General features: G+C 48.8%; 9 protein-coding genes across 9 annotated transcripts; 4 read left to right on the top strand and 5 right to left on the bottom strand.

Annotated features, from left to right (window-relative positions):
- Positions 1-434: 434 nt before the first annotated feature.
- On the bottom strand, positions 435-2355 carry FPRO_04748 (uncharacterized protein; the record flags this gene model as incomplete). The annotated part of the gene is made up of 3 exons (XM_031230293.1): positions 435-989; positions 1040-1436; positions 1490-2355. 3 exons carry the CDS (start codon positions 2353-2355, stop codon positions 435-437), a joined length of 1818 nt encoding a protein of 605 aa, XP_031080444.1.
- A 1193-nt stretch (positions 2356-3548) lies between these two features.
- On the bottom strand, positions 3549-4164 carry FPRO_04749 (uncharacterized protein; the record flags this gene model as incomplete). The annotated part of the gene is made up of 2 exons (XM_031230294.1): positions 3549-4084; positions 4131-4164. The coding sequence occupies 2 exons, from the start codon at positions 4162-4164 to the stop codon at positions 3549-3551; spliced, it is 570 nt and encodes a 189-aa protein (XP_031080445.1).
- A 3016-nt stretch (positions 4165-7180) lies between these two features.
- On the top strand, positions 7181-10087 carry FPRO_04750 (putative transcription factor Pig1p; the record flags this gene model as incomplete). The annotated part of the gene is made up of 3 exons (XM_031230296.1): positions 7181-8636; positions 8686-8965; positions 9052-10087. The coding sequence occupies 3 exons, from the start codon at positions 7181-7183 to the stop codon at positions 10085-10087; spliced, it is 2772 nt and encodes a 923-aa protein (XP_031080446.1).
- A 1176-nt stretch (positions 10088-11263) lies between these two features.
- Positions 11264-12523, top strand: FPRO_04751 (uncharacterized protein; the record flags this gene model as incomplete). The annotated part of the gene is made up of 3 exons (XM_031230297.1): positions 11264-11485; positions 11544-11684; positions 11738-12523. The coding sequence occupies 3 exons, from the start codon at positions 11264-11266 to the stop codon at positions 12521-12523; spliced, it is 1149 nt and encodes a 382-aa protein (XP_031080447.1).
- A 190-nt stretch (positions 12524-12713) lies between these two features.
- On the bottom strand, positions 12714-17287 carry FPRO_04752 (uncharacterized protein; the record flags this gene model as incomplete). Its single annotated transcript, XM_031230298.1, has 12 exons — positions 12714-12740; positions 12795-13350; positions 13406-13721; positions 13804-15139; positions 15193-15910; positions 15956-16050; positions 16099-16269; positions 16320-16655; positions 16714-16856; positions 16904-16937; positions 16995-17072; positions 17135-17287. 12 exons carry the CDS (start codon positions 17285-17287, stop codon positions 12714-12716), a joined length of 3963 nt encoding a protein of 1320 aa, XP_031080448.1.
- A 2126-nt stretch (positions 17288-19413) lies between these two features.
- Positions 19414-21187, top strand: FPRO_04753 (putative HTS1-histidine--tRNA ligase, mitochondrial; the record flags this gene model as incomplete). The annotated part of the gene is made up of 3 exons (XM_031230299.1): positions 19414-19465; positions 19519-20720; positions 20786-21187. 3 exons carry the CDS (start codon positions 19414-19416, stop codon positions 21185-21187), a joined length of 1656 nt encoding a protein of 551 aa, XP_031080449.1.
- A 1027-nt stretch (positions 21188-22214) lies between these two features.
- FPRO_04754 (uncharacterized protein) lies at positions 22215-22586 on the bottom strand (the record flags this gene model as incomplete). The annotated part of the gene is made up of 2 exons (XM_031230300.1): positions 22215-22452; positions 22486-22586. The coding sequence occupies 2 exons, from the start codon at positions 22584-22586 to the stop codon at positions 22215-22217; spliced, it is 339 nt and encodes a 112-aa protein (XP_031080450.1).
- Positions 22587-23645: 1059 nt separating this feature from the next.
- Positions 23646-24890, top strand: FPRO_04755 (uncharacterized protein; the record flags this gene model as incomplete). The annotated part of the gene is made up of 2 exons (XM_031230301.1): positions 23646-23936; positions 23985-24890. 2 exons carry the CDS (start codon positions 23646-23648, stop codon positions 24888-24890), a joined length of 1197 nt encoding a protein of 398 aa, XP_031080451.1.
- A 610-nt stretch (positions 24891-25500) lies between these two features.
- FPRO_04756 (putative CMK1-Ca2+/calmodulin-dependent ser/thr protein kinase type I) lies at positions 25501-26897 on the bottom strand (the record flags this gene model as incomplete). Its single annotated transcript, XM_031230302.1, has 5 exons — positions 25501-25797; positions 25853-26238; positions 26291-26447; positions 26579-26786; positions 26854-26897. The coding sequence occupies 5 exons, from the start codon at positions 26895-26897 to the stop codon at positions 25501-25503; spliced, it is 1092 nt and encodes a 363-aa protein (XP_031080452.1).
- Between the last annotated feature and the right edge of the window lie 728 nt (positions 26898-27625).

The raw sequence follows: 27625 nt of genomic DNA on the forward strand, positions 1-27625 counted from the left end.
ATCAGACTATCAACGCCTTAGTTTACTTGCATATATATATTACGTAGCCTGCCACTTTCGGACTCTTCTTTTCTGGCTGTGCTACAACGTTTGAGTTTGATATAAGTAAGGATACTGAGCTAGATAGCACTGACGATAGACTCATGCAATCCAAACAAATTGACAAAACGAAGGAGTCAGCTTTAAAAGCAGGCTATCGACACAGTGGTTTACATTAGAGTGAATTTCATGTGTATTTCTCCATTCTTGGTCACATCGTATTGAAACATCCAATACTTCTTGCACAACTACATGACCCATATTTAAGTTCAAACGCTGCAATGAACAAAGGCACAGTAGCCAGTGCTCAACCAAATCTAAGACATACAAAAATGCTGAAAAGTGGCCAGTCCCATATCCGTTACGCCATTCTCATATGCAATAAACGCCTCTCCTTAGTAACCCAAGCCATGCTGGTGAACCGGACACCTTCCGGGGTGTTTGCGGAACCAAGACGAGATGCAGTGCTTGTGAAATCTGCACAGGCACTCCAAACGTGCCATTTGATCACCAACTGTGAATTCTTCGAGACAAATGGTGCACTCTGCATCATCGATGCAATCCTTCTCCGTTGCAGAATAACAATACATGCCTGTTAACCGGGGTACAGCTGGTGCTCCGCCATCCTCACTAGCGCCCAATGTTCCATACGCGCTGTGAGTCTGGATACACTTCGTGATATGTGACTGACGAAGTTCCTCAGCGTTCGGCAAGCTCTGGGACGGCAGCTCACGATGACAAACAGGACATTCGTCTTCCTCGGCAATCTGTGGCGTAGGCGGAAGTGCCCGCTGCCTGGTCGATGATTCTCCTAGTGAACTGTAGCGATCTGGATATGAAGATGCTGAAGCAGCCTGGCCACTTGCTTGGACTCGATCAAAACGCGACTGGAACGCTCCACTACGTCTTCTATAGGTAGGTCCAGGAGAAGAGCCAGATGATGCCGAGCCCTAGTGATACGTCAGTTATGCAAAAGTTCAACGGGAGAAGGGCCAAGTACCATTGTGACGCTCCTCGTCCTGAGAGAGAGATATCTGTACGGGTCGCCACCCGTGCCAGGCGCGAAGACTGCACCATGTCGGTTAGACGGCTGCAGTGTTCCATAGGCATTACCGATACTGCTTCGTGACCTCTGGTGAGAAGTTCGTGGTGAAAGAGTTGCTTGTGGACTCGGGCTTTGCGGGGGCGCTGTATTCGGATCTGGTACGCAGGGATTGCAAAGCCGTACCCGTTCACCTCCCGACATATCGTTCACATCAAAATACCCAGCTCCTAGTCCGTCCACAAGCAGTGATTGATGGATAGCTGCCTCGGAGCCAGGTTGCCGTACAATATATTGGTGGGGGATGATGATCCTGTGTGGTGAACAGGCGTTGCAAACAACTCTTCCACATTTCCTGATCTGATAAGCATTTACAATCAAATATTGTCTGGGTATACCTCGACCTACCTGCAGTGATGTTTGCGGATAAAGAAACTAAACTGCGTGTGGCAGATAGGGCAATATGTGACCTCATTATCCGGCTGCCACCTTGGGTGTTGCTGATCTGAAGATATTGACTGGCGAGCAGAGCGCGGAAGTGGTGGAAGTGCCTCTTCCAAAGGTCTTGGAGATGGTAATGGTGCATCCATTCTTTCTCGGGATGGAGTTGTGTGCGCTCGTTGAGCCCCTTGTGAGTTTGGTGCGATTAAGTGTTGGCTGGACCTTGCTCTCTGATCCGGGTTGCTAGTGACAACACTCTGAGAATCAGGTTGCTCGAACTGCGTATTATGTGGTGTACCTATCGTAGACTGACCCGATTCCTGGGCAACTGTGGGGGGTAAAATAGCTTGGTTTGATGGAGGATCGCTCGTAATATAGGCAGCATCTCTGTCAACGTTCGCATGGTCCGAGTCGGGGGTTGGGACATTATCCCTAGTGATCCCAACTTGTGCAAGCTCTTGGTTTGAGAAGCGAATAGTTTGTGCTCCAGACTGATCTCGCTCGACATCAGTGCGAGAGTGATGCGAGCTGTAGGTGGATTCTTGGTCTCCTGAACCACTCTCCGATAGACTCCGCTCGATGGTGTGGGATGGGCAGTCGAAGTATCGCGAGCATTCTTGGTGATGGAAGCGAGGATTCCGCCAAGGGCATACTGGATCTTGGGTGTTATCTTGGTGGTGGTGATGTGGGTTTGGGTCGTTCTGGTCGATTTCGCGTTGGCCGTCATCGCTATACGACGAATGTGAGCTCGGAGAACTACTCGACACAAGAGCACTGTAGTCTCTGGCAGCCTCCGAGGCGAACTGGCCTGAAGCACTCGAAGGGCTGGCCATGGCAGCTCATTAAGACTCGGTTGTTAACGAGGGGGGTGATTGGAAATGTGTAGTCCTCGTCTAATACAACATGGGTTGATGATATCGGTCGAGAGGATGGGACCCGAGCTTTGTATTGCGGGAGTGTGTAGGTAAAAGAAGAAATTCCGAGTTCGAGTGCGGCGTTTGTCGGCAGTAGGATTACTTGAACCTATATCAGATGCGATTAGAAAATGGTTGGTTCAAGGCTAACTCTCATGATGCATGATAGATACTAGGTAGCTCAGTGATAGCCAGGATGGTAAGTCGGTACTGAGTCAGGCCTGGGAAATGTAGTGAGTCGAACGTACTTTTTAGGTGATCAAAAGATGATGCGAAGATGATGTAGAGTCGCACTCAAGACAAACAACCTTTCAGAAGTGATTCGAATTAAGTCGTGCCGAATTATTTGTTGATTGGAGTAAGTTATTGGAAAGTTTAGTTGGTCCTAAAGGGCTGGCCTTGGGCTTCCACGGGTCCGCTAGGACTGGGCTTGCGGCAGGCCCGTCTCATCTGAGGGGCTGCCCGCTCCGAAGAAGTGGAGCTGGGGGAATCATTCGCCCACGCGATCACCCTTGCATCACCTATCAAACTACTAACCTAGACGGGACCTCACCTCCATACCTACTAAGGTAGGTACCTAGGTAGCCTTATTAGCCCCTTGGGTTCAACGTGCGGCAGAGATCACTTTGCTAACAAGGTGTACAGGGTGGTAGGTGTTATTTCAGCTTGCCTTGAGCTACTAACCTCAAGGTACCCTAACTACTAGGTACTTCACATCTCAAACAGACAACTCAGTTTTATACCATCGTTCGAACTCCCCTCGCTAGGTACCTTGGGTAGTTATCAATGTTTCGACGTTTGCTAGGTTAGATAGCGCTAGATCTATAAGCATTTCTCTCTCATTCTCACACCGCAGCTCACTTGACCACTCACGCGCTAACTTGAAATGTATCAGGTGGACACACTTTATTACCTGGCAGTCTGGGCAGATCTGGACCCTTATCGCCGACTGTTAATTAATCAATATCATCTTATTAGCCCGGCATTGGCGATTAATTACCCCATAGTGTTGTTAGTGGCCTAGACTCGAAAGGTACCCATTCACCTTTGAACTGTAGGTATCTTCACTTCTTCTATCAGAGTTGATCCAAATCCACAACGTGAAGTCCATTTCAGACGGATGGTCTCAGCTCATCATCCAATCTCACCAGATCTTCCTCTAGTTTAACTCCTTTCACTGCCAGCTGCTTGCTCTCCTGAAGAACAAACACCATTCGAGCCCAGTTCTCCTCATCTCTGTTGACCCATTGGTGCTTTGTCCCACGTTGGACTGCCACATCCCCTCGCTTCATCACACGACTTTCCCCCGAGTCGAGCACCAACTCCATCTCACCCACAATCACGCCTCCGTAGTCTATACTCAGTGTTCGATGCATGGCTGATCTACCAGGTGGGAAGTCAACAATCCGGAGCACCGAACCTCCAGGGACACTAAGCCCTGGAGAGTTGTTAATGTAGTTCCCATATGTCTCTATGTCTGTATTGTCTTCGAGATCAACTGGAAAGCCTTGAGTGATGTAACCGAGATAGAAGACGTGTGTCGAGAGGACAGTCTCGGGTAAGTCATCGTTGAGCCGTGTGTCAAATATCGCGTTTCCATCGTCATTATGCTTGGTGATGAACCGTTTTGGTATGGGCAAGGTATTATCTGCCGCAACAGAAAAAAAAAGAGAATAAAAATGCGAAAAACGAACAAAAAAAAGGGGGGTTAGTTACTTGACGTGCCATTGTGATATACAGTTCAAAGGTTATTCTTGGGTTGAGCTCGAGGATGTAGTGAGGATATCTCGTTTCTATATACCTCAGGATAGCTCACTCCAGGGCCAATCTTCATCCAATACTATGTCTCCGCTAAGTGTCACCCATCAACTTCCTTCTTGTGGAAACTATTCGTTGATGAATCAATATGACGTTCTTGTGCCCCCTGAATCATCTGACCCAGCTTGGTCGAGCACATTGAAAATGCAAGCCCTGGTGTTCAAGTAGTACACAGCCTGTTATACCTCTAATCTTTACGTGCCCTGAAAATTATTCGGGTCCCGTGTGAATACTACATTTGTTTCGGGTTGCTCATATGGGTATCAAGTACTCTCCCTGAAAATGAAAGTACCTGGACGAGATTTGGAGGATAAGTTCAGAGAAAGCTTGGTGGTACGGAACTCTCTTCTTAAATTTACCTACTCACCAACATAGAAATACAATTCCGGCGCAGCTCAAAAGCGTATAAATAATGTTATTTGTGTCACGGGGTCAACCTCTTTTCTTAATTATCCTTATTCACCACAAAGACTGTTGGTAAATTACATAGCAATGCATGGAAAGTTGGAGACGACACAAGATGTTGTTCTTTTCAATACGACTGTCATACTCTAGTTATACTTACGGAAACCTTACAGTTGCAACATTATTGTTGCGTGCATCCTTGGTGGTTGCTAATGCAGAGTTATACCCCTGAGGTGGATAATCAACCCAAACGATCTGTCTATTTAAGCTTGATACGGCGTAAATACCCTCTTTCACGAGACACTTCACAAGAGGAGCGAGTTCGGATCAGATATGTAAGAAATAAAAGCCATAATTGCGTCCCAGATTGATGCGTTATCATGGGGGAGTTGTTTTCAGCCCCTTTTGAGCACTCATCTGAAAATCATGTCAACGGAGAAAAGACCTATCCGACTGTATTATCTTGGCAAGTTAAGCAGACGATTAACCGTCAGCTATGCCGTGTAACACTGAGACCCGGTTGTCGGTAAGTCGGTGAGAATGAAGCCCACTGGGGTGATTGCGGCCCAACATCAAGAATTTTCGAGTACTCAGTTGATCATCAACTCAGGCTAACGCAATGGAATTTAATCAAAGATGTACTTCATCCTTGAGGCCTTCCAAGGAATCTCGACAGCTTTCTACAGGCTGCTAATATCTGGGGCATTGACTATTACGGATGAGAGATGCTGATAGACGTCGCGTCCTGTAGCTTGCTGTACTGAGTCAGTGGCCATGATAGAAATTGGGCGGTAAATTTCGAGATTCCTGCCTTGTTTATAAGTAGAAGTGAAAGATAAAGTTAGTCTTTTGCTCCCTTGCTCATCAAACCCTTTTGAACATAGTTAAGCAAGCCCGCAAACTTAACCTGGTTAGACTTATTCTCATGCATGAGCTCCTCAAAAGTTGCAGGATCGTCCATTGAGCAATTCCATGCTCGGTTGATTGAGGCAAATTTGTTACGAATAACCCCCTTTGACGAATCGAAAGCTCACCACAGAAGCGTCGGCTATGCGGTATGCTCAATACTAGCGCCGTGATCGGAGCTCTCTCAGTAAATCTGCAATGTTATTGCTATCAGTGCAGAACTTTGACGACGTGTGTCTCAACTGGTGCTTTGGTGTGATGTCAAACTTGCAACAGAACAAACAACTAGCTGGTGGTCGAACAAAAGGGGCTGGTGTTGAGCAAACAGGCCAATGAAAGCAAGGCCAAACAACGACTCGATATGGATATTTTTTTCACCTCTGAAATAGTCGAATGCAAGCATCATGAGACCTCATTCTCAAGCAGGAGAGCGGCAAACGCCGCTACTGTGTGCATTACGTGGACTGATAAATGAGGCATTCGCGTCTCATTGGGGTCGATCTATTTTACACCAATAGAACTCGGGCAGTTGACGCCATCACACGTTGACGGGCTTGTGTGTATGCAGGTCCAGGACAGGATGAGAAGACTCATGATATTAGGAGAGGTCTTGGCACGGCTGAGTCGGCTTCAGGTGAATTGTTAGCGTTGGTGTTTCAGACGATGGATGGATCATGGCGAATCTTTTTTCAACCTCGCGATCAGATAAGGGTCTGTGTCTGGCTGTCTAGTGCAGGATTAGACAGAGAGGAAGACGTACGCAGCTAGAACAAGACGTAATAGTTTCACGATGGCTCCCTTGAATATGGAGCAGAGTACGTATGCTCTCAATTTCTTGGCCAGTTGCGGAATATCGCATCCCCATACTAGACCCTGGCCAGTCGACATATGCTGACGACGACATCGGACGTAGTCCCAAGTTTCGATATAACTAGCAGGCCATGATAGCGTTTTAGAGCTTTGACTTATCTGACGTGGTACTGTAGGCTGATTGACTCCGATACTGATGCCGCCCGGAGTTTGGCCAGAAAAGGGACTAGACCTCTCAGCTTAGATCCTGCGGGCCCAATCATATCATGAGAGCATTCCCCATCAAATGAGACCGTTCAGGATTTACATTTTTACCTTTGACTTTTATTAGCATTGGATGGATCCATGACAACTTAAAGAGAGAGGGAAAAAAGTCGCTTCCTGGTCTCTTGTCAATTATTTCCTGACTAGGCTCCATGTCACTGATCCTTGCACTCTGCACCTTTCTTTAAAGCTTTTTACACTCTTTAAATCCCACGGCCAATCATTTGTTTCCTGCTTCAAGTTCCTGCTAATTTATTATCCGTCACTAAATCCGCCACATTAATTCCGCTTCCAGCCCTACAGCATTGATTGCTACCTACCACTCGCATATCTCAACTCCTCACATTGTTGTACCCTGTTTTCTTTCTCTCTTTTTCTACTTCTCCTTCTTCTTGGGGGTTCGCTCTCCTCCAATATATACTTCTTCTTCAATGTCAAATTAAGCACCGTTGCGGGCTTAGTAAAGCCTGCTTGCTACGCTACCTACCTACCTACCTACCTACCTACCTACCTACATATCCATCCAAACGAGTTGCGCGCAATGGCTGGCCCTTCGCCCTCGTCCTCGAATCTTTCTCAGAACATTGATCCTTCACGTTCAGATTCAGCCTCAGTTTACCCTTCATCTCAATCATATCCCCCCCCTCCTGTGCCGGTGCCGTCCTCAGGAGATTCAGCTGGCGGCGCTTCCTCACTAGCGAAGCCAGAGAAAGGGCTTGCACTTTACGCCTGTGGTCACTGTGGACGACGTTACTCGAGGCCGGAGCACCTTCAACGCCATGTTCAGACCCATACTTTGGGCCGTAGATTTGCCTGTTCGATTTGTGGAAAGACATTTGCGCGTGCTGATCTCAAGAAGCGCCATGAGACCAACCATGAGAACGACGACACCAAGAAACGCAGGCGTACGACTTCTCTCAACACCGGCAGGGTTACCCATGCCTGCAAGGCTTGTGCCACCGCAAGGGTCAAGTGTCAGGAAGAAAAGCCTTGTCAACGATGCGTTCGTCGTGGCTTGACCTGCGTCTCGTCAGAGGCAAGCTCGTCTGCAGCCATGAACTTAGTTCACTTGTCTACCAGTGCTCGTTCCAAAACACCTGTCGATGATGAACACGATAGTAGCAATGCTTCCGCGGAATACGCTCCCACCAGCTTTCCTAACCCGACTTCTTACCCCGCTGATCAACCATCGCTGTATTGTCAGAATACTCACTTCCATGGACATTCTCGGTCAGCAACCCCAAACACTGGGGATCTACCACCTAGCTCAGAGGCTGGATCTTCCAGCCAAGCCGGGACAGATCAACTTCCCTTTTGTGATTTTCTTCGGGATGTCTTATACGAACACCAGTACGACCAGTCAGCCAGGATCCCAGAAAATCAAGGTCTCGCAGTACTCAACTTTTGTAATGATAGTAACATGGAACTATCAGACATGGACTTTGGGTTGCTGGATCATTGGAATACGGACGGGATGGCCAGCTCAGCCCCAGTACAGCAAGAGACCCCAAAAAGTCCCATCGACATGGACCATATGCGGCAGAATCTTGTCACAGCCTGGGATGTGTCTCCATGGCGATGGGACCCAGTAGCAAATGACAACGCCTTTGGCGAGCAGGGAAATCTGCCAGTTTCGAAAAGAGATGTGGCTAGTATACAGGCTCAGGCTTCAAAGGAGGGGTTCAGAAGGGTCGTTGACCAAAAACTCGATTTCGCCGCTCGTGATGGCGTATTAGCACTGGTCTTGGGGGCCTGTCAACCTGATACGATGTCGAGCCGCATCTCAGGGTCCTTTCCTTCAGCAGATCTTTTAGACACAATGTTGCATGTATTTCTCAACTCGCATACCAACCAGGTCTCGGATTACATACATTTCCCGACCTTCAAGCTCAATGAGCAAGAGCCAGAATGGATTGCGGGAGCGGCCGCTGCTGGTGCCGTGTTGATCCCCGTACCGACTCTGCGAAAATTTGGGTATGCTCTGCAGGAGTCCATCCGTATGTATAACCAGTTCGGAAGTTCTTCTTGTCTCTAACCTTGAAATAGGAATTGTTATGCCCAGGCGTTTTGAAGAAAACAATGAAGAAATCCTCAACATAGGCCTCATTCAGGCTATTGTTCTGGGTCAAGACACGGGTCTTTGGAGCGGCAATCGACGGAAGATGGAAATTGCAGAGTGCCACGTCAACATCCCCGTGACGATGATGCGATATCGTGGCAAGTTCCAGAGGTCTTCGTATCCGATGCTTTCAGTAACACCTGCGGATGAGGGTGCGAACCTCGAGCAAAAGTGGCGGACATGGGTCGAGATGGAGAAGTGGAAACGGTAAGTATTTGCGACGCTCTTGTCTTTCCTTTCCTTTTCTCTTCTTCTCCTTTCTGTCTATTTATTATCAATGCTGACCATGCCAGTTTTGTGTTCCATCTTTTCCTTCGAGATAGCCAACAGTCCATGACAGCTCTGACTAACCCCGTTATGTCATACGCTGAACTCACCCTCCCCTTACCTGCATCTAAGGAATTGTGGTGCGCAAAGACAGCAAAGGATTGGAAGGATGCGTACTTGAGACGAGAGGCTGGACACATGAAACGGGCGCCGTCAGTTGGCGATCTATTCCGCGATCTGAACCTCCTTTCAGAGAATCGACATCGTTTGGATGTACAATTTTCAGCAGCAATCTATCTTCAGGCCTTTTGGCTCCTGATCCTAGAGTATAGAAATCTTTGCTCGTCTTGCAGAACACGATCATATATCCAAGACACGTATGAAGGCTCCAGTTCATTGCTAGCTGCACGACGCCACCAACTGCTCCAGGACCTGCAGGCATTCAAAACCACAACCACGAACTGGGCCGAGGTCACAGCCCAAGAACGCCTGTTGCTCAATCAGCTCATGATGGCCTTGCATATATCTATGGACGACTTGCAGCTCTTCGCAGGAAAAGAGGGGGATGAACAGGCACATCGGACATTCCCCGTGCTCCAGCAATGGGTCGAAAGTGTAGACTCTCGGGCAGCTATATGGCACGCCGGCCAAGTTCTTCGATTTGCCAAGCTCTTCCCTTCAGCTCAATTGAAAAACTTCTACGCCGTCGGTGTACATCATGCGGCGCTGGCCTTGTGGACGTACGGGGTGATAACAAAAGCCGGGAGCCAGCAGGATATGTCTTCTCAGCATGACAAAGTCTACATCGATGGCCCGGAAGCGATGAGCGTGCAGCAGTACATTGCTACGGGACAAGGCGTGCCAGTCATTCGAGGACCGAACCAACGCAATGGAGCAGCTGAGGCATCAGTTGAGAATCCAAAGACGACCATGGAGGCTGTTCACGATATACTCCTAGCCAACTTCGGTGGTGCAAACAGAATGGCTCCAGCGATTGTGGAAAACCTAAGCATTTTGATACGGCAACTGGGAAATGTTGCTTGGGCAGTAGGGCTAGGTTAGGGAGTCTGGGATTGTCATGATGCGATGTGTATAGTAGGATGAAAAGTTGTTATGTTTACTCGGCCTGGGGCCAAAATTGAAGTTGATAATACCGCATACCTAAGGTACCTAAAGTACATAAGCTCATCAAGAAGATAGACCAAAAATAGGTAGGTAAAACTCCTCCTCAGCAGCAGGAGCAGCAAAGAAAGGATCTAAAGCAAATAGAGAATGTCAGTCATGCCCTTGCAACGGGTCAAGGTACATCCTCTCAGCATTCAGAGAGCTTCATTCGACCTTCCTCAACATAGTCAGCCTACGCCATAGCCACGAACAGATGCTGAGCATGGATTTATAAATATAAGCGACTTTATAGAGTCCAGCCAGCTGTCTAACAGTGATAAACCGGAGCCTAAACACCCAAATAAAGGCATAACTTTCTACTCTACCATAAACAAACAACCATGAAATACTGCATACCTTGTTGGGTGACGTCCATCTAGAGACAGTTGCCACAGTTGATGAAATGTCTAGAATCGTGGTATATCAGAAACAGTATTCACTAGGTAATCTGAAACACTCACGCTTTAGTAACTGTAAAGTACAATATAGAGCAACCATACAGGTATCCAAAACTACCTTATTGGACACTCTAGCTCGCGTTAACTTTTATAGACAAAAATACCAGGCATTATTATCAGCCAATAAAAAAGAGACAGATTCATTACATAGTAAATATGATAATAGAGGGTATGACAAGCTCCGGGGGGTAGTATATCGGTATTGTAGGTGGATATTTTTAACCTCCGGCTCAGCCGGCGGGGCTATCTCTCAGCTCAGTCAGTGGAAAAGCCGGTATGGTGACGTTACCTTTGGTATCCCTCAGACCTGCAAAGCTGAAACCCTTTTCGTACGGAGAACAGTATCCCTTAGTTTATTTCTTGTCCCTGTCGATCACGTATTTTCCCAAAAAGGCGAAAGGAGCTACCACATGCTGAGCATTTCCGCTTTATCACTGTGACTGCATCGTTGACTCAGACGTGCTACATACCTTACCTAAGTACCTACCTAATCAACCAATCTCACAAAGTGGCTGAACAAGTGTTCACCCTCTCTCTTCACCAGCCAGCCCATCAACTTGTACTCTTGTTTTCTACCTTAGTCTTAGCTCTTCTCGCCATCCAGTATTCTACAAATATGTCTCCTCAAGATACGCCAACGGCCCTCGTGGTCACAACGACTGTTCTCTCAACTGTTGCGTTTCTCGCCATCGCCCGCGCACTTCTCTACCCCGTGCGCCCGAAAACCATTCGCAATCCGCTCAAGGCGGGCGTGTACGACAAGACCAATGCTGATAAGTTGAAGAATCTTGTTTATCAACCTGATCAGTTTCCTGGCGCTCGAGATGTCGAAACCCCAGTAAGCAAGCCACTATCTCACGGCCTGATACCCAGAACTATGTTGACCACAGACTTAGTACGGAAGCATACGTGTTTACGAGTTTGGCCCTGAGGATGGTGAAAAGGTCTTCTTTGTGCACGGCATCAGTACTCCCTGCATCACTCTCGGGCCTATAGCTCTTGGGCTCGCCAAACGCGGCTATCGTGTGATGCTCTTTGTAAGCTTCTTACTACCTACTCGGCGTCTCCAGCTTGACTAATATCTCTCGAGGATCTCTTTGGGCGTGGTTTCTCCGATGGTGTCGCTGATATTCCACACGATGCCCGTCTCTACGTCTCCCAAATGCTTCTCGTCTTGGCTTCTAGCCCTCTTGCATGGACCGGTACAGACGCCTTCCGCCTTGTTGGCTATTCTCTCGGCGGTGGCATCGCAGTTCACTTTGCCAATGCGTTTCCTAACCTCGTGCGCGACCTCGTGCTCCTCGCGCCTGCTGGTCTAATCCGCGCCGCCTCCTTTGGTCGCGTCTCTCGATTCCTCTTCGTCTCTGGCCTCGTCCCGGAGCGCATTCTCGCCGTTGCTACACGCAGTCGTCTTCAAAAGCCTATCGCCGCTTCAGCCAAGCCACCTCCCAAGACGCCCATCGAGGCTGTCACTACGCCACCACTCAATGTTGCCGAGGCAGAAGTGATTCCAGCGTCCGGCGAGGCCGTTACGCCGTTGGAGCAACGTGTCATGGAGTATGTACGCTGGATGGTCACCCATCACAGTGGTTTCGTCCCCGCGTTCATGTCGAGCATTCGCTTTGCACCCCTGACCGATCAGCATGACGCCTGGGCCAAGTTGTCCAAGCGTGCTCCTGGCACCACAGCTATTTTACTAGCTAGATCTGACGAGATTATTGACCACGATTCCTATCGCCGGGATGCACTATCTCTCATTGGCGGTGAGCACCATGTCCGCTGGCGAATTCTTCCAGGGAGCCATGATTTCGTTATGACGCATGCAGGAGACATCCTTAGCGAGATTGACGATATGTTCAATACTAAAAAGGTGTGATGATGATCGTGTTTTATTGTATCTCTGTTTGATGTCTTCTACAACAGGGCTCTAGACATTTACAACAAGCGAGAGCAGGGAGTTGGGTTCAGGAGTTTGCTATATTCATGCCCTTTGGTTTTCCGGGATAGAATATAGAGTAGAGAGCGATCTACGGAGTACATGCTTAATTTTGCACTCGCTTTCGTTATTAACGATCTAAGGCTTGACTTTGACACTGTATTCAATTAGCACACTCCCGCCATTTCAGTCGGCGAGCAAGAATACTCACCATGTTCCAGTAGACGCCCCGCCTCTTGAGTAACTCTGCATGGCATCCTTGCTCCAATAATTGGCCATCTCCCAGGACAAAGATCACATCAGCATTCTGCACTGTGGCCAGTCGATGTGCTACCACGAGCATCGTGCGTCCTTCACTAGCTCTTTCGAACGCCGACTGGACTAGCTTTTCGCTTTCCGAATCAAGGGAGCTCGTAGCCTCGTCGAGAAGGAGGACTTTTGGGTCGCGAATCAGAGCGCGAGCAATCGCCACGCGCTGCTTCTGACCACCTGAAAGTGATACACCACGTGATCCAATATTTGTATTGTAGCCCTCCGGCAATGAGACGACAAAATCGTGGATCGAGGCATCACGGCATGCTTGGTGTAGTTGCTCATCGGTGATTGCTAAGGGGTCGACTCCAAGTAAGATATTCTCCCTGATGGTGCCCTGGAAGAGGGTGGCTTCTTGGGCCACGAGAGAAAAGTATTTTCGGTATTCGTACAAGTTGATATCGGTAGCATCCTTGCCATTCAGGAGGATCCGGCCCTTGTCCAAGTCGTAAAATCTGTTTCTTCAGCCACGGTACGATGTATGTAATTGCAATGGATGTCAAAGCCTACCTTTCCAGTAACGAAATGATCGATGACTTTCCTGAGCCTGAGGCGCCTACGAGGCCAGCAAACTGTCCCTTCTCAATCTTCAGGCTCAATCCTTTGAATACGGGTGTGCTCCTAGTCGGGTACTTGAAGGCGATGTTTTCCAGCTCAATCGACATTCCACCATCTGTATCTGGGATCTCCTGCGAGGTAGAGACCTTGTCTCGCGGTCTGCTCTCTCTCATGTTTAGAATACGGTTCGCAGCTGCAGAAGCCATCGCACTGTTTGGTCCAAAGCCAAGGGCTTGCCCAGCTGCCTCGCTTCCATTTGTAATCGCCACTGTGAGATGTAAGTAAGGGTCAGAAGCGTTTGGGTCTCAGTCTGCACTACTCGAATACAGAACGTCGTAAAGTTCACTCACTGAAACAAACGAAAAAAGCGACTAGACCAATTTCATGTCTTGACAAAAGACGACCTCCCCACCAGAAGTTCAGAGCTTGACATGCCATACTGGCACTATCAGAGAAGCCAAAGAGTATGCTCACCCATCTGGCTTTTCTGTATGCTGATGCAACGTGTTCGTTGAGTAAGTTCTGATATCGGAGGCAAATCGAATCCTCCAATGTCAGCGAAGTGACAGTTCTAAATGCTCCTATTGACTCGGATGCAAACTTTGAGCTCTCGGCAAAGACATCATTGTTCATCTTCTCGAATGCCAGCTCGTATTTGAAGCGCCAGTACGCTGAAACGATCATTATGGGCAACACGACACAGCATGAGACGAGAGCTAGTTTCCACGCGAAAGCGAACGCAATGGATATTGCTCCAACCACGTTGAAGAGAGCGACAAAGACACTAGCCATGTTCAGTCCCATCAACTCCTCAAGTTGCTTGGGGTCCTGGCCAAGCCGGGACGTTATTGTTCCATGAGAGTGGTCTTCATGGTCAAAAAACGATGTTTTCTGAAACATTACCGCATCAAAATACTGCTTCTGGTATTTCACTCGTATCGTGGATGACATCCGAGTGGCCACGAAGACAACTACAAAGTAGCTGATTCCAATTCCTGAAGCCAAGACGACGAACATGAGCGACCAGAAGTTGCTCCCGGATAGGTTCGAGTCAGTCCCTATGTCGTTGAAAGAAACAATAATCTTCCCAAAGATCCATGCCTGTAGTGGTACTCCAGCTCCCACACAGGCACCGGCAAATAGAGTCAGAAAAAACGCTGGCCAGACATTCTTTGACTCATAGAACAGTCGACCAAAGCTTGCAAAGAAGTTCCGCGCCTTGTCTTTAGAGGCCTCCGTCGACGTATCAACCTCGGAAGCTGCAACACTCGTCGCGTTAGCCAGGACTGGCTTGTCCTCAGTTTCAACCGACTCATCCCCTGCATCTGTGGGTTCTCCAAGCGATAGGGATTGTGCGTGTACAAGCCCTGAGTAGACTCCGCCCTCGATCGTCATGAGACTGTCATGTGTACCTGATTCGGCGACTTTGCCCTTCTTCAAGACGATGATACGATCTGCTTTCTTAATAGTCGACAATCGATGGGCTATTGTGATAGTGGTCCGGTCTCTCGCAGCTCTGTCAAGGGCCGCCTGGACAATCCTCTCACCACGGACATCAATAGCACTAGTGGCCTCATCCAGTATAAGTATACTTGGCTTTCGCACGATAGATCGTGCAATAGCCAACCTCTGCCTCTGTCCACCAGAGAGTTTGGCACCACTATCACCAACGAGTGTATCCAACCCCTTTGCATGTGTTAGCCTTGATGGGTTTCCGCCAAGGTTTGGCCACAACTTACATCTGGCAGTCGATCAATGAACTCGTCGGCGAATGATTCTCGACAAGCCTCCCTAACCAGTTCTCTCTTCCTCTCCTCGGTCTCATTTTCCCATGGACTTCCGATCAGACCATAGGCAACATTCTTATAGATCGTATCGTTAAACAGAAATGGCTCCTGCGAGACGAGACCTATCTGGGACCTCCACCATTTCAAATCGATGTCGTCCAACAATTGGCCTGCTGTCAAGATTCGCCCGTGGACTTCAATAGGAGGTCCTGATTCTTCAGGCTCGTTATCAACCATGTTTTCTGCGTCGGCATCTTCATCACTCTCATCTTTCTTGTTCTTGCGGCCCCCTTTTTTCTCTTTCTCAATAACCTTGGCAAGGACGTGTTGATCCTGTAAGGTATACCATCTCTGAATGAGCCCAACAATGGTCGATTTGCCTCCCCCGGACGGCCCGACAATCGCATTGATTTTTCCAGCCTCTATACGCAAGTCCAGGCCATCTAGCACCTTGACATGAGGCCGGCTAGGGTAAGCAAAGGTAACATCCTCGAAAATGATATCCTGTGTCGAAGAGACTTCGGGATCCTTCAGAGTACCCTTGGCAGGCTGCGGAGCGTCGATAACAACGAAAAATTCGCAGGCTGCCACGGTGGCTTTCCCAACAGCTAGCAGCGGCGTAGATGTTCGTTCGAGGGAAAGTACGACAATCATAACAGAGAGCAATACGCTGGAGCTATCAGCATAGTATCATTTGTCATATGGACGGACTCACACAAGGACATCTCCCACGTTGTCCAATCTTCCCTCGGAGTAGGACTTGGCACCAAACCAAAAACAAAGGGCGAAGCCAGCATATAGCCCGAAAAACTACGTATGTCAGCAGCTTGAAGTTCAGTCACCATCCAGGTTACTCACTATCAAACCGAGTTGTCCAGCGACAAGCGGAGAGAGAAGTTTACCATGTTGGCGGGTTTCCTCAACGAACTGGCCGTATCGCCTGGAAATGCGTGATTCTGCACCACACGCGGCCACCATTCTGACGCTCGCCAAAGCTTCGCTGGCAACTGCACCAGCTCTGCCCTCTGCCTAATTCTTGGTCAGCAGTCGAGGTTTTTGAAGGGCAAGGGCACCGCAACCTTTGTGATGAGCGCATTAACCTTGAGTATCATGGGCAGAAATGTTCCCAAGACAAGGAAAAGGTATAGGATGATTGAAGATGTGACAAGAGTCAGGGACCAGTTCTTGACGAATGCCACAATAATCGCAGCTACAATGGTTGAGTTGTATTCAACAAAGGTGCCTAGTTTTTCTGATATGCCTAGCTGTAGGACATTGGCCGTAGAGGTGATGGTGCCTGTGGCATAGCCTGGAGGCATTGAGTCGAGGACATGGATAGATTGACCGAATAGTCTTTGTAGGTAGTGAAGTCTGATGGCGGATGATAGCCTGATGCCTATCATGCGGAAGACGAACTAGAGGTGGTCAGATCAGACCCAGTGCTTGGATGAAGAGTTAGTTGATCGACCATACCTTGTTGATAGAGTTGAGCACGAAACGACCCAGAAACAGAGCGAACATATACAACGCCAACTTATCGATGCTTTTGTTGAATTCACTTTGCGATGTTGTGCTGCCTGGCATAAAGTATTCTGTAAAGTTGCCAACGAATTGTCCTAGTAATGTCATCAGGGACAGATTCAGAGCTAGGAGTTGTGAATACGTTTACCAAAAACTACGTTCATTAATGGCAGCGTCTAAAAGACGCGTTAGCTAATGATCTTGTCTTGATACCGAGGTCTGGGGCAACTTACAATCCCTGCTCCAATGCTTGCAAAAAAGCCGGCAGCATACGCAAAGAAATCCCATTTTGTTGCGTAGGAGAATATCCGCTACAAGTTATGGATGTTATAAGAGTGTCATTGATACATGGCGCCGTCAGAGGGGTACTCACCAGGTAATCTTTGAAATTTGCTGTCCGCTCAGGTCGGGCCTTTGCCTTGGCTTGCAACTCGTCTTCTTTTGCATCATTTGTTAATGGGCCTTGAGGCTCCGAAGAAGGAGAGCTGGCAGACTTCTCGATTTTGTCATGATGATCAACGGTCATGATAGCGTCGAAACTTAGACACCTTCACGTATGGGGTCTTCGACAGCAGATTCAATCTTTCAAAATGAGGGCAATCATGGAAGTCGGGGGCTCTCAAAGTCGCGCATTTGCTAAAAGAGTAATCTGAGTAAAGGAAGAAGAGGGATGGATGGTTGGTTGATATAGGCAGACATCAACTGATACACTTCATACAAGACTGTAAGTACTAGGTAGTTACAGTCCAGACTTGTTTAAGGTACCTAGTTAGTATATTACCGTATTGGGAAGTCGTTGGTACGAGATACGAGACCAGCAAGCATTAAGGTAAAAACTGGTGATTCTTGACGTGACAAGGGCTTTAACTGACGGTGGTCGATGAAGGGTGCCTATGGTGATCAACGACGCAGGAAAAACAAGTGTATTCTGTCAGATCTATATTTGAGACTGGACTCGATCTTTTGAACACTTTTCATCAACCAATCCCTGTCTGTCAGCATGCTAATGGCTTGGTCACCACAGACCATGTTTTAACTCGGGGCCTGTGAAGAGGGACCGAGTACGCGTACATATATGGAGTTGTGTGATATTAGATGCAACTATTTAATAGGTAGGTATGCAAGAAACCTTGCCAAATAAGCTTATTTAAACGCTTACAATGAACTACCTCGCCTATCAACTCTCATATTCATGAGAGTCGGCAATAACCACGAGCCTGTACAAGTCGTCTGTCTACCTGGATGCCCATCATGGACTTGGTGAACTAACCTACCCTACTACGTACTGGTACTCCGTAGGTTGGCCCAGCCAATAGCGCCAGCTTGATATGATACCAGTCTCTAATTTCCATTTTCGCTTCGGGTAAGCTCTTCGGGTTCGGATCGAATCAAGATTCCGATCCAATGTGAGTTGGTGGTGTACATGCCAGTCACAGCACTCGAGCACCATTTCTAGAGTACGGGGTACATGGAAGGATGACTTTAAATCTGACGCGTACCTCAGTGAGGGTCCCGTAATCTCGAGGAGCTTGGGATGAGGCTGATGCCCCGTTTCTTAATTATCGTGTGTGCCAGATTGTCGCATTGGACAAGTCTGAATGATAGGATCACTTCCTACAGCATGACAAGTCTCAGAGAAAATGCATTAAATTAACTTCCCCAAAAATATACCCAGGTATTAAATACCTAAAATTTACCTTCGCGATGATGAAGGGGAACGATAGATTGCTACCCTATAATGCAAGCATCTGATAGAACGACAGTAGCAATTGGATATATATACTAACGTTAGGTACCTATCAAGCTTTTGTGATTCTTTCTTATGTAAATATCTATTATGGAGTACTAAGTCCTTACTGTAATGAGTAACTAACCAGGTATGCTGATAATATCATGTCGCTTTTTGAGTGAAGCCTCAAACGGCGTCGCTTGATTAAATTCAGTGCTCTATATAACAAACCTTGAACTTATATTAATACAATAGATATGGTCTCTTCCTCATATACACAAGACCCCTTCTCTCCAAGCTTTCTTACACGTTGTAGTCATATTTCTTTTAATTTGCAGTACTAAGTTATTGCATCTAATAATACCAAGATACCCGTAAATCAAAGCCAATTATTGCAGCGTTGGCTCCCTAGGTAGGTAGCATTTCGGGCCATAATCAGTAAGGTATGCCCCACCAACTCTCTCGGGCCAGGCAGCCTAGGCTACATTAAGGTATTCAATTGCTTCTCCTACTGGAAAGGTTTTATGCGGGACTGACTTGCTGGCTGTACCCAAAAGTGTGACGCATAGGTATCTCGTCCCGCCGCTCGCATGATGAGCATCGGCCGCCATTTTTGTGGTGAATTCTAAAGCTTCAATTTCCTCTGAGGGCGTCGCGTCCTCGCATCGAATGATAGGGAGATGAGGCCAAAACAAGCCCCAATCAAATCCCTTTCCCTGAGCCGCATTACAGCAAGATCACTGTCGTCCACACCTGCCTGTCGGTGTCCGCCTTCCTGCCTTGCTCTTACTCGGAGGTATCGTCATTCAAGGTTCCTCAGCCTCGACCCCTCCATCACAGTCTTTTCCCTGCCCCGCTACGCTTCTTCTTCCTCTTCCCCTTCAAACCCCACCACCACTCTAGAGTCTCCCACATCACTCGAAATGGCACCCAAGAATAAATTCGAGCTCAAGACCCCCAAGGGTACAAAGGACTGTAAGTGATCCAATCAATCGTACTACAGAGGTCATTCCTTAACACCATCCAAGGGGAGGGGAAGGATATGGTTATCCGTGACCACATCTTCAACACCATCACCCAAGTCTTCAAGCGCCACGGAGGAGTCACGATCGATACCCCCGTCTTTGAGCTCCGAGAGATCCTCGCTGGAAAATATGGAGAGGACAGCAAGCTCATCTATGACCTTGCCGATCAAGGTGGTGAGATCTGCTCTCTGCGATATGACTTGACTGTCCCCTTTGCACGCTTCCTAGCCATGAACAAGCAGATTCAAAACATCAAGAGATATCACATCGCCAAGGTCTACCGCCGAGACCAACCTGCCATGACCAAGGGTCGCATGCGAGAATTCTATCAGTGCGATTTCGACATTGCCGGCACCTACGACCCCATGCTGCCCGACGCCGAAGTCATCCGCATTATTACAGAAGTATTTGAGGGACTTGGTTGGAACGGTGGATACACGATCAAGCTAAATCACCGAAAGATTCTTGACGGTATTTTCCAAGTCTGTGGAGTCCCTGAGGACAAGATACGCACCATTTCCTCGGCCGTTGACAAGCTTGACAAGCTGCCTTGGGCTGATGTGCGAAAGGAGATGACCGAGGAAAAGGGACTTGACGGTGATGTCGCTGACCGAATCGGAGAGTGGGTTGTTCTCAAGGGTAAGCAGGATCTACTGCAGAAGCTTCAGAGCACAGAGAGCTTGGCCGCAAATGAATCCATGAAGAAGGGAATGGAGGATCTTGCTCTGCTGTTTGAGTACCTAGAGGCCTTCGACTGCCTGGATCGAGTTTCTTTTGACCTCAGCTTGGCTCGAGGCCTCGACTATTACACCGGACTTATTTACGAGGTCGTTACACAGGGCTCTGCTCCTGAGGTCACCCCTGGGCAGGAGAATGCTGAGTCTAAGCCTTCCAAGAAGAAGGGTAAGAAGGGCTCCGAGGATGACGACCGTTCCGATGACCCCACAGTTGGCGTAGGAAGTGTGGCTGCCGGTGGCCGGTACGACAACCTTGTTGGCATGTTCTCTGGCAAGAGTCAAATCCCGTGCGTCGGTATCTCCTTTGGCGTTGACAGGATTTTCTCTATCACCAAGGCCAAGATGGCCGCTGAGAAGAATGCTGCTGTGCGTAGCAATGATGTCGATGTTTATGTCATGGCCTTTGGTCAGGGATATCTAAAGGAACGCATGTCAGTGTGCGCCAAGCTATGGGAGTCTGGAATCAAGGTTAGTTGACTTTTCTCACGAACCTTACTATTGCACGGAACAGAGGACTAACTGTGCTATCACAGGCAGAGTTCCTTTACAAAGTTAAGCCTAAGCTGCCCGCACAATTCAAGGCCGCTGAGGCCAATGGTGTACCATTTGCCATCTTTCTGGGCGAAGATGAAGTCAAGTCAGGCAAGGTCAAGATTAAGGAGATGGGACTTCAAGAAGGCCATCCTGAGAAGGAGGGTATTCTTGTCAGTATGTCCGACATGGCCAAGGAGATCAAGGTTCGACTTCAACGCAAGCGTGAGCTTGACGAGATGACCAGGCAAGCCGAGGGTCTAAGGGTTGTCCATGGTATCAAGGGCGATGAGGTAAAGGATGCGGAGAAAGAAGTTGAGGATGCCAGCCCTGAAACCACACCAACAGCAGTTGAAGCGACTCCAGGAACGGAAGAGCCACCTCACAGCAATCCGACGCCTTGAGATCTTCGTGACGAACATCAATAAAAACAGTTCAAAAGATGGCCGTGGTGTTAAGTCTTAATAGAAAGGACGATCATCTCACGAAGCCACTGTTCACATGAATGGATGATTCTACTTATTGCTAATCATGGGCATCAAAATTGAGGAAACACGTTGTTCCGTGAAGCCAATCGTAGTCGCCTGTTTTTCTGGTTCCCCTTTGCCTAGCGCAGCCACGTTTGTTCCCCTCAACAACAAACACTATGACAACCATGTGCTTCCGATCGACACAGTGGTGCTCTAGGTTCCTCCTGTCTGTTGAAAAGCATCCAGCCTCCAACGCTGGGGCTTTTGAGAACGTTACCACGAACGGGCAACAATGGAGACTGCGTATGTCTTGTGAGCAAAGAGGTAATCCTCCATTTACGGAATGAACTGGAAGCCAGGCCGCGACCAATCCCTCCCCGCTTACGGCTCCAGCCGACGTTCTCGAGCAGAGAGGCTTGGATGGCGACCCCGAAGTTGAAACAAAGACGAACACAGGACTGGAGAGACTACCATAGCGGCACAATCCTAGGGAGCCTTATTCTACCAGAGACGCAGGTACCGAGTCGCACGCACCCAGGATGTGGCGGATCAATAGCCGCATCCGCAAGAGACCATTGCATCAAGCGAGCCCGCAGTCGCAACCATCGTCAATCAAGTCGAGAGGGGGCTCTAAGTTTCTGCTGCTACCTGACCACCCTGCATCAGAAGGGGAACTCTGAAGTTTGGTTCAAGTGTCTATTTAGACGGCCTCAGGATCCCGACCTTCTGGAACCGAGACACTGGCGTATGTCGTTCACGCCACAAGGCCGACAAAGCCGAATCGAGTGACTGTAAGTGCAGTTCGATTGTGTGCATTTTTGCTCTGTGTTGTATAATAATGTCTTATTCATATCCCCCTCTTTGCATCCTCTTTTCCTCCTGTCCCGTCTGTGGAGGAGTATGGTGCTTCCTTGAAGATAGGTTTCTTTTCTTGGCCAGCCTATCAGCCCAAGTAGGGCTACTAGGGAGTGAGGGAGAAAAGAGCGAAGTAAGAGTGAGAACGGCGCGACAAGTGACGGCCCGGTGGGTCCCCTGGGCCGGACCACGGAAGTGTCTGAGGCTCGCGAGGCCGGCGCGGCACCTCTATCCCCATTTTGGCTTGATTGGTTCCCATAAGATCGTGGGGCCGCTCTGCTCTTCTCGCTGAGTTTTCCTCATTACTCAGTAGTAGGGATAGGAAATAAGAGTATGGAAAGACCCTTGGAGAGGTGCAATGTCAGCTGGATACGAACCATGAAGTTGAGTAGCTGAACAGGGTCTCAAGAACAAGGGCAAGGGCTGATATTGAGGTTGAACCTGTCATACCCGGATCGTGTGCGCTATGTGAGCCCATGTCGAGTTGTGCTTATATCTATCTGTGTTAGTGTCTGTTGGCCCGAGGACCGACGTATGACAGACACTCTTGGCCGTCACGTCTCAACTTCCAACTCACACACTGTCCACTTTGAGCCGATTTTGCTACCCTTTGTTCTTTTATGCCATGCTATTTGCCCTCCGCAGGGACCTCGATCTTTCGTAGTGTCTGACCAAAAATGACTCAACGGCATCATCGTTCTCAGGACTATTTCGAAACCGCCTGGCAACCAGCGAAGAGCTCGGCGCCGCTGACACAAAGGACGAGACCCAGCCTAGCAATGATCTTCATTGCCCAGAGATCGGTATTCCCGACGACAGAGTAGTATCGACGCTATAATATTTGATTTATGCTTGTCACCTGGACGACTTTGGCACTGGCTAGATGGTTCATCGATGTGGCGTTTATATGCTCAACAGCAACCGCTTTCGGATATCTTGAATTCCAGTCCATCTCTTAACTACCCGCAACCACCATCATCGCACAGCTTTCAGTATTTCGACTTGTTTTCGTCTTCTAATGTGAAGTCACTCTTTAATCTGCTTCAGAGGCTTTGGTATTTGTCTTTACTATCTCGACGAGTCGTCAAGATTTCGCTGTACAGCTCTTACAACACTGGGGCTCCCACTTACACCTCGTTTCACGAAACTATTTTCTCGATACCTTCGTTGTCTTACCAATCAATTTATGGGACAACTCAAAATTGTCTCTCTTTGCCCCTACCTGCCAGGGGAGACAATCAAAGACACTTTCACGTCACAAAACCTTTAGTGCTGTGTCATACTTGGGCCCCAGTTCGCATACACTCATGAGACTGACCACGAGGAGCTGAGCTGACAAGGCACCATTTTGGTAACAAAAGATTGGCATATTGGCCACACAAACCTTGGCCACGCCACGCGCGCCGCCGCTCTGAGTCCGGACTCTTATATTGTAACGCCCCCAGAACAGCCCCCCATCCATTCGCCTCTAGACCACGACCATAACCCCAGACACGAGCCTTCGGGCTACCTTGACTGAAGAATATCACCTGTCATCATGGCTGCTTTGCTGTCTCAACCAATTCATACAGCCACTTCGTCGTCTTGGCCTTCACGAACATCATCATTATCCACGTCGCCACGGATGGAGACATGTCGTGCTTCAGTCACAGAGACTAACTCGCCAGAATGGCTTCCTCAGGCTCTGTCAGAGACTCTGCACGTTCTGCCTTACACTTCCGCGGAGTGGGCGAAGGTGATCTCGGATGTCAAGAGAGAATATCTGAACCGCCGTTATCGCCCCTGTGCAACTCGCTGCAGTGAAATCTTGGACAATCTCAAAGATTTCGTAAGTTATTCTTCATTAACAATGGTAAAACAATTCTAATGAGATCAGAGCATTGTTGAGCCAGCTTACCTTATATATCTTCACTTTTACGCAGCCAACTCACAAGAGATGCTTGCTCGTGCACTTCATCAAGCCGCCCCAGCACGAACCACACTCCTTAACCAGGCTCGTGACCATTATCAACGTGCCTCAACACTCATCAATGCTGCAGACTCCACCGTTGGTCCAGCTTTGTTGAGAAGACCGTCTGGCACTACTACAACACTGCCAAGCCTCCACTCTGCCGATAGCTCTGTGAGCTCCTATATATCGTCAACATGGACCTCGTCTCACAGTGTATCTCCGGCATCATCTATCTCGTCGATCCAAAGCGTGCCCGCTTCTAAGCCTAAGAAGAAGCGAGTGACTTTCAGCGACGTGCCCATGGAGCTTCTCGAACGTCCGGACTCACCAACGCTTGGCCTAGGCAGCTTTTTAGGACCTGCTCGTTCAACATCTCCAGAAATTTCCGGGGGAGATTCATCTGCTGTACCAGCGCCTCTGCGGTCATTGACTCAGGCGCCTCGGTCAATCCTCACTCCACGATCAGCACAAAACGACGTCTCCCCTTCTACAGACTCAGAGCTCGATCCCTTCCGCCATGCTCGCTCTGTTCACCGCTACAGTGCCCTCCTAACGAGCCTGCAGCGCCAAGTCTTTCGACATCTCAGCTTCATTGAGACAGAGCTCGGCCAGCAGCACATCACCCCTCCGTATGAAGACACACCTCCGTCGCCTGTTACTGTGAACACGGCCACTTCTGCGTCCGCTACGCTGAACGCTGACAAGACGCGTTCAACTGAGCTACAGATACGGATAGAGCGACTCCGCGCAAAAGGCTGGGAACGCAAGCGATTCGACGCGCGTCGGTATGCCGAACTTCGTGAGAGTGCTTCGGCAGACATGAACGACTAAACTCTACCCATTTCAGTCATTAATCGGTTATCTTTGTCGACACAAGGTTTATGAGAATGAAAGTGGAGGGTGCCTTTCATCGTATGTATGCTTATGAGATTCAATGATATAACGAGGAGCATGCAGCAGGTTCCAAGGATACGCTTGACGCGTGGCTCGGGATGGAATAATGACGGTCATTTGTATTAGCACACCAAAGACTGGATCTTTAACTTGTTACTGCAGAAAAGTCAAGGGAAGATCACACAAGATTGTTGGTCAACTCGGAGGCTACCAATATAGAGCATTTATCTACTCAGCATAATCATCTGCGAGAAGAACATGGAATTCATTTGGGTTATAACATATCAGAAGGATTCAATTTCCACCCTTTTTTAGACCCAAAGAATATTCCCGAAACAAACAACAACGCTTTCAACCTAAGGAGTCGCAACACTCTTTGCGACCAATTCCGACTCGTCTTTTCCATCCGTGTTATTGCCCTTCCTTCGTGCATCTTGCGAGGACTTACGCTGCTATCCATCTCAGCGTCGTGCTAAGGTCGCCCACCGTGATGCTATCCAATATATGTGAACATGTCTGCAATTGATTGGGATCCTCAGTACATTTATTAAGCCTGGAAACTTCGACGCTTGGCATCCTTTTCGACCTCTTGAGTGACACGGAGAACTTCTTTCTCCTCCTTGTCGTCGGCGAGCTTTGCTCTGGCAACCTCGGAGAAGATAGCTGAAAGATCCGAGTTCTCCGGGTCCTCCTCCATAGCCTTGAGCTTCTCGATACGTGCTTGGAGCTTGATCTTCTCGATGATGCGCCTGAATCGGCTTCTGGCGCGGAAAGACTTGATCTCGGGCAACAAGTTGTAGTCGGTAGCGTTCTTTCCGGTGAGCCAGATATGACCCAAAGCTTCCTGTATCGCGAAGTTAGCCCAAGCATTTCCCCTCGTGACGACGGTGATGTTCTACTTCGCTGGTCCAACGCTGATCAGCATCTGGGTTGATTAGATGCAAGATGAAGTCTTTTGCATCGTTGCTGACGTCCTTCCAGTATCGCTCGTGGAAGACCACCGAGTTCTCAGTGCACTCCCGGATAAGGTCCTGGAGGTTCTCACTGCGGAAAGGCGAGTAACCACAGAGCAAAGTGTAAGTGATGACACCCATGGACCACATATCCACAGGCTTTCCATGGCCTTCCTTCCGCATCACCTCGGGGGCAGCGTAACCGAAAGAGCCAGCCATGGTCTTCAGAGACTCGCCCTTTCCGTCGAGCATCTTGGCAATACCGAAGTCGGCCAAGACAAGGTCAGAATCGGGATCTTTGCTGAGGTAAAGGAGGTTCTCGGGTTTAAGATCTGAAAACCGGGTTAGTTGGTGTCATGAGATGTGCAGTTTGAAGCACTGTACCTCTGTGAACAATGTTGTTCTTGTGAAGGAAATCGACAGCAAGTAGAATTTGCTTAATAGTCTCAGCGGCATCCTTCTCGGTGAACTTGCCCTGCTCGCAAATGCGGTCAAAGAGCTCACCGCCGGTAGCAAGCTGTGTCACGATATAAAACTTGTCCTGAAGGCACGGAAAAGGTGAGCCACATGGAACGTGGGAAACAGAGAGGGAGAGCAGTGATCTGGGCCAGTATTTCAAGAACCTGACCTGAGCGGGGATCGGGATAGAGAGTTGGGGTGGGATGAGCTTACTCTCGACTCGAACCAGTCAACAAACTTGACAATGTGAGGATGCTTGAGTTTCTGAAGCATCTCGAGCTCGTCATAGACCATCTGTTCGTTTCCCTTTACATTTCGCTTGAGAATTATCTTGACGGCAACCTTGCCAGTTGGGCCATCAGCCTCCCGGACGACTCCATATGTTCCAGCTCCGAGTGTTCGACCAAACCTGTACTTAGCTCTACAGAAGAAAGTATTTGTTAGGAATCATCGGGTTTGTGATCGAGGTCAGGGGATTTCGGGCGCACTTCTTATCGTAGCTCTCGGGTTGGCCATGAAGCCTGTTCAACATGCCGGCGACTGCGCATGACGACCGTGGTCAGCGTATAATTCGGGGTAGTGCAAAGGGCTGCAGGAGGAGGATCAAGCAGCAAGACGGGCTCTTGAAAGTACAACACCAGACGCAGAGGCCAAACCGCCAGAGCGGGGAGGGGAACAAGGCTGTGAATAGTCGCAACTTACAACTCATGGCGGCAGTTTTGGCGGGGTAGAAAACGACCCGTTTGGGTTTTGGAGATGGCAAGCTGGAGGGGAAAGGAAGACAAGATCGAGTCTATCCTCTGCTGATAAGACGAGATGATCTGCACCCGCACGGCAATTCGGTCTCACGCAAAGAGTGTTACAGTAAGTCCGAGAGGATGAAGCCTCTGGGATAACGAGAGTTATGTAAGAAGAGAAAGTAGGCGACGGCGACGGACAGGATGAGGAGGAGGAGGAGGTCCTTGTTAATTAGCTTGCGACACCTACCTACTAACTTTAGTACCTTAGCTATGGGACCCTCCACTGACGACTGACGACTGACGGGGCAGACCTGGGGCTGTCAGCAGCCCAGCCCAGCCCACCCAGAAGCTGCCCGAGCAGAGAGCGCCGTATGCCACCTCTGGGGGACTTTAGCACTTAGGTACTAAGGTAGGCACTCCACTAGCGGGGTGCCACCATGAATGGCTATGGTTGGTTGCAGGTGTGAAGGAGTGTGGCTCAGGCATTTATGATCCTTGGGCGGGCTGAAGGCATCTCCGG

The sequence above is a fragment of the Fusarium proliferatum genome (assembly GCF_900067095.1).
Source record: "Fusarium proliferatum ET1 genome assembly, contig: FPRO_scaffold004, whole genome shotgun sequence".
NCBI classification, from domain to species: Eukaryota; Fungi; Ascomycota; class Sordariomycetes; order Hypocreales; family Nectriaceae; genus Fusarium; species Fusarium proliferatum.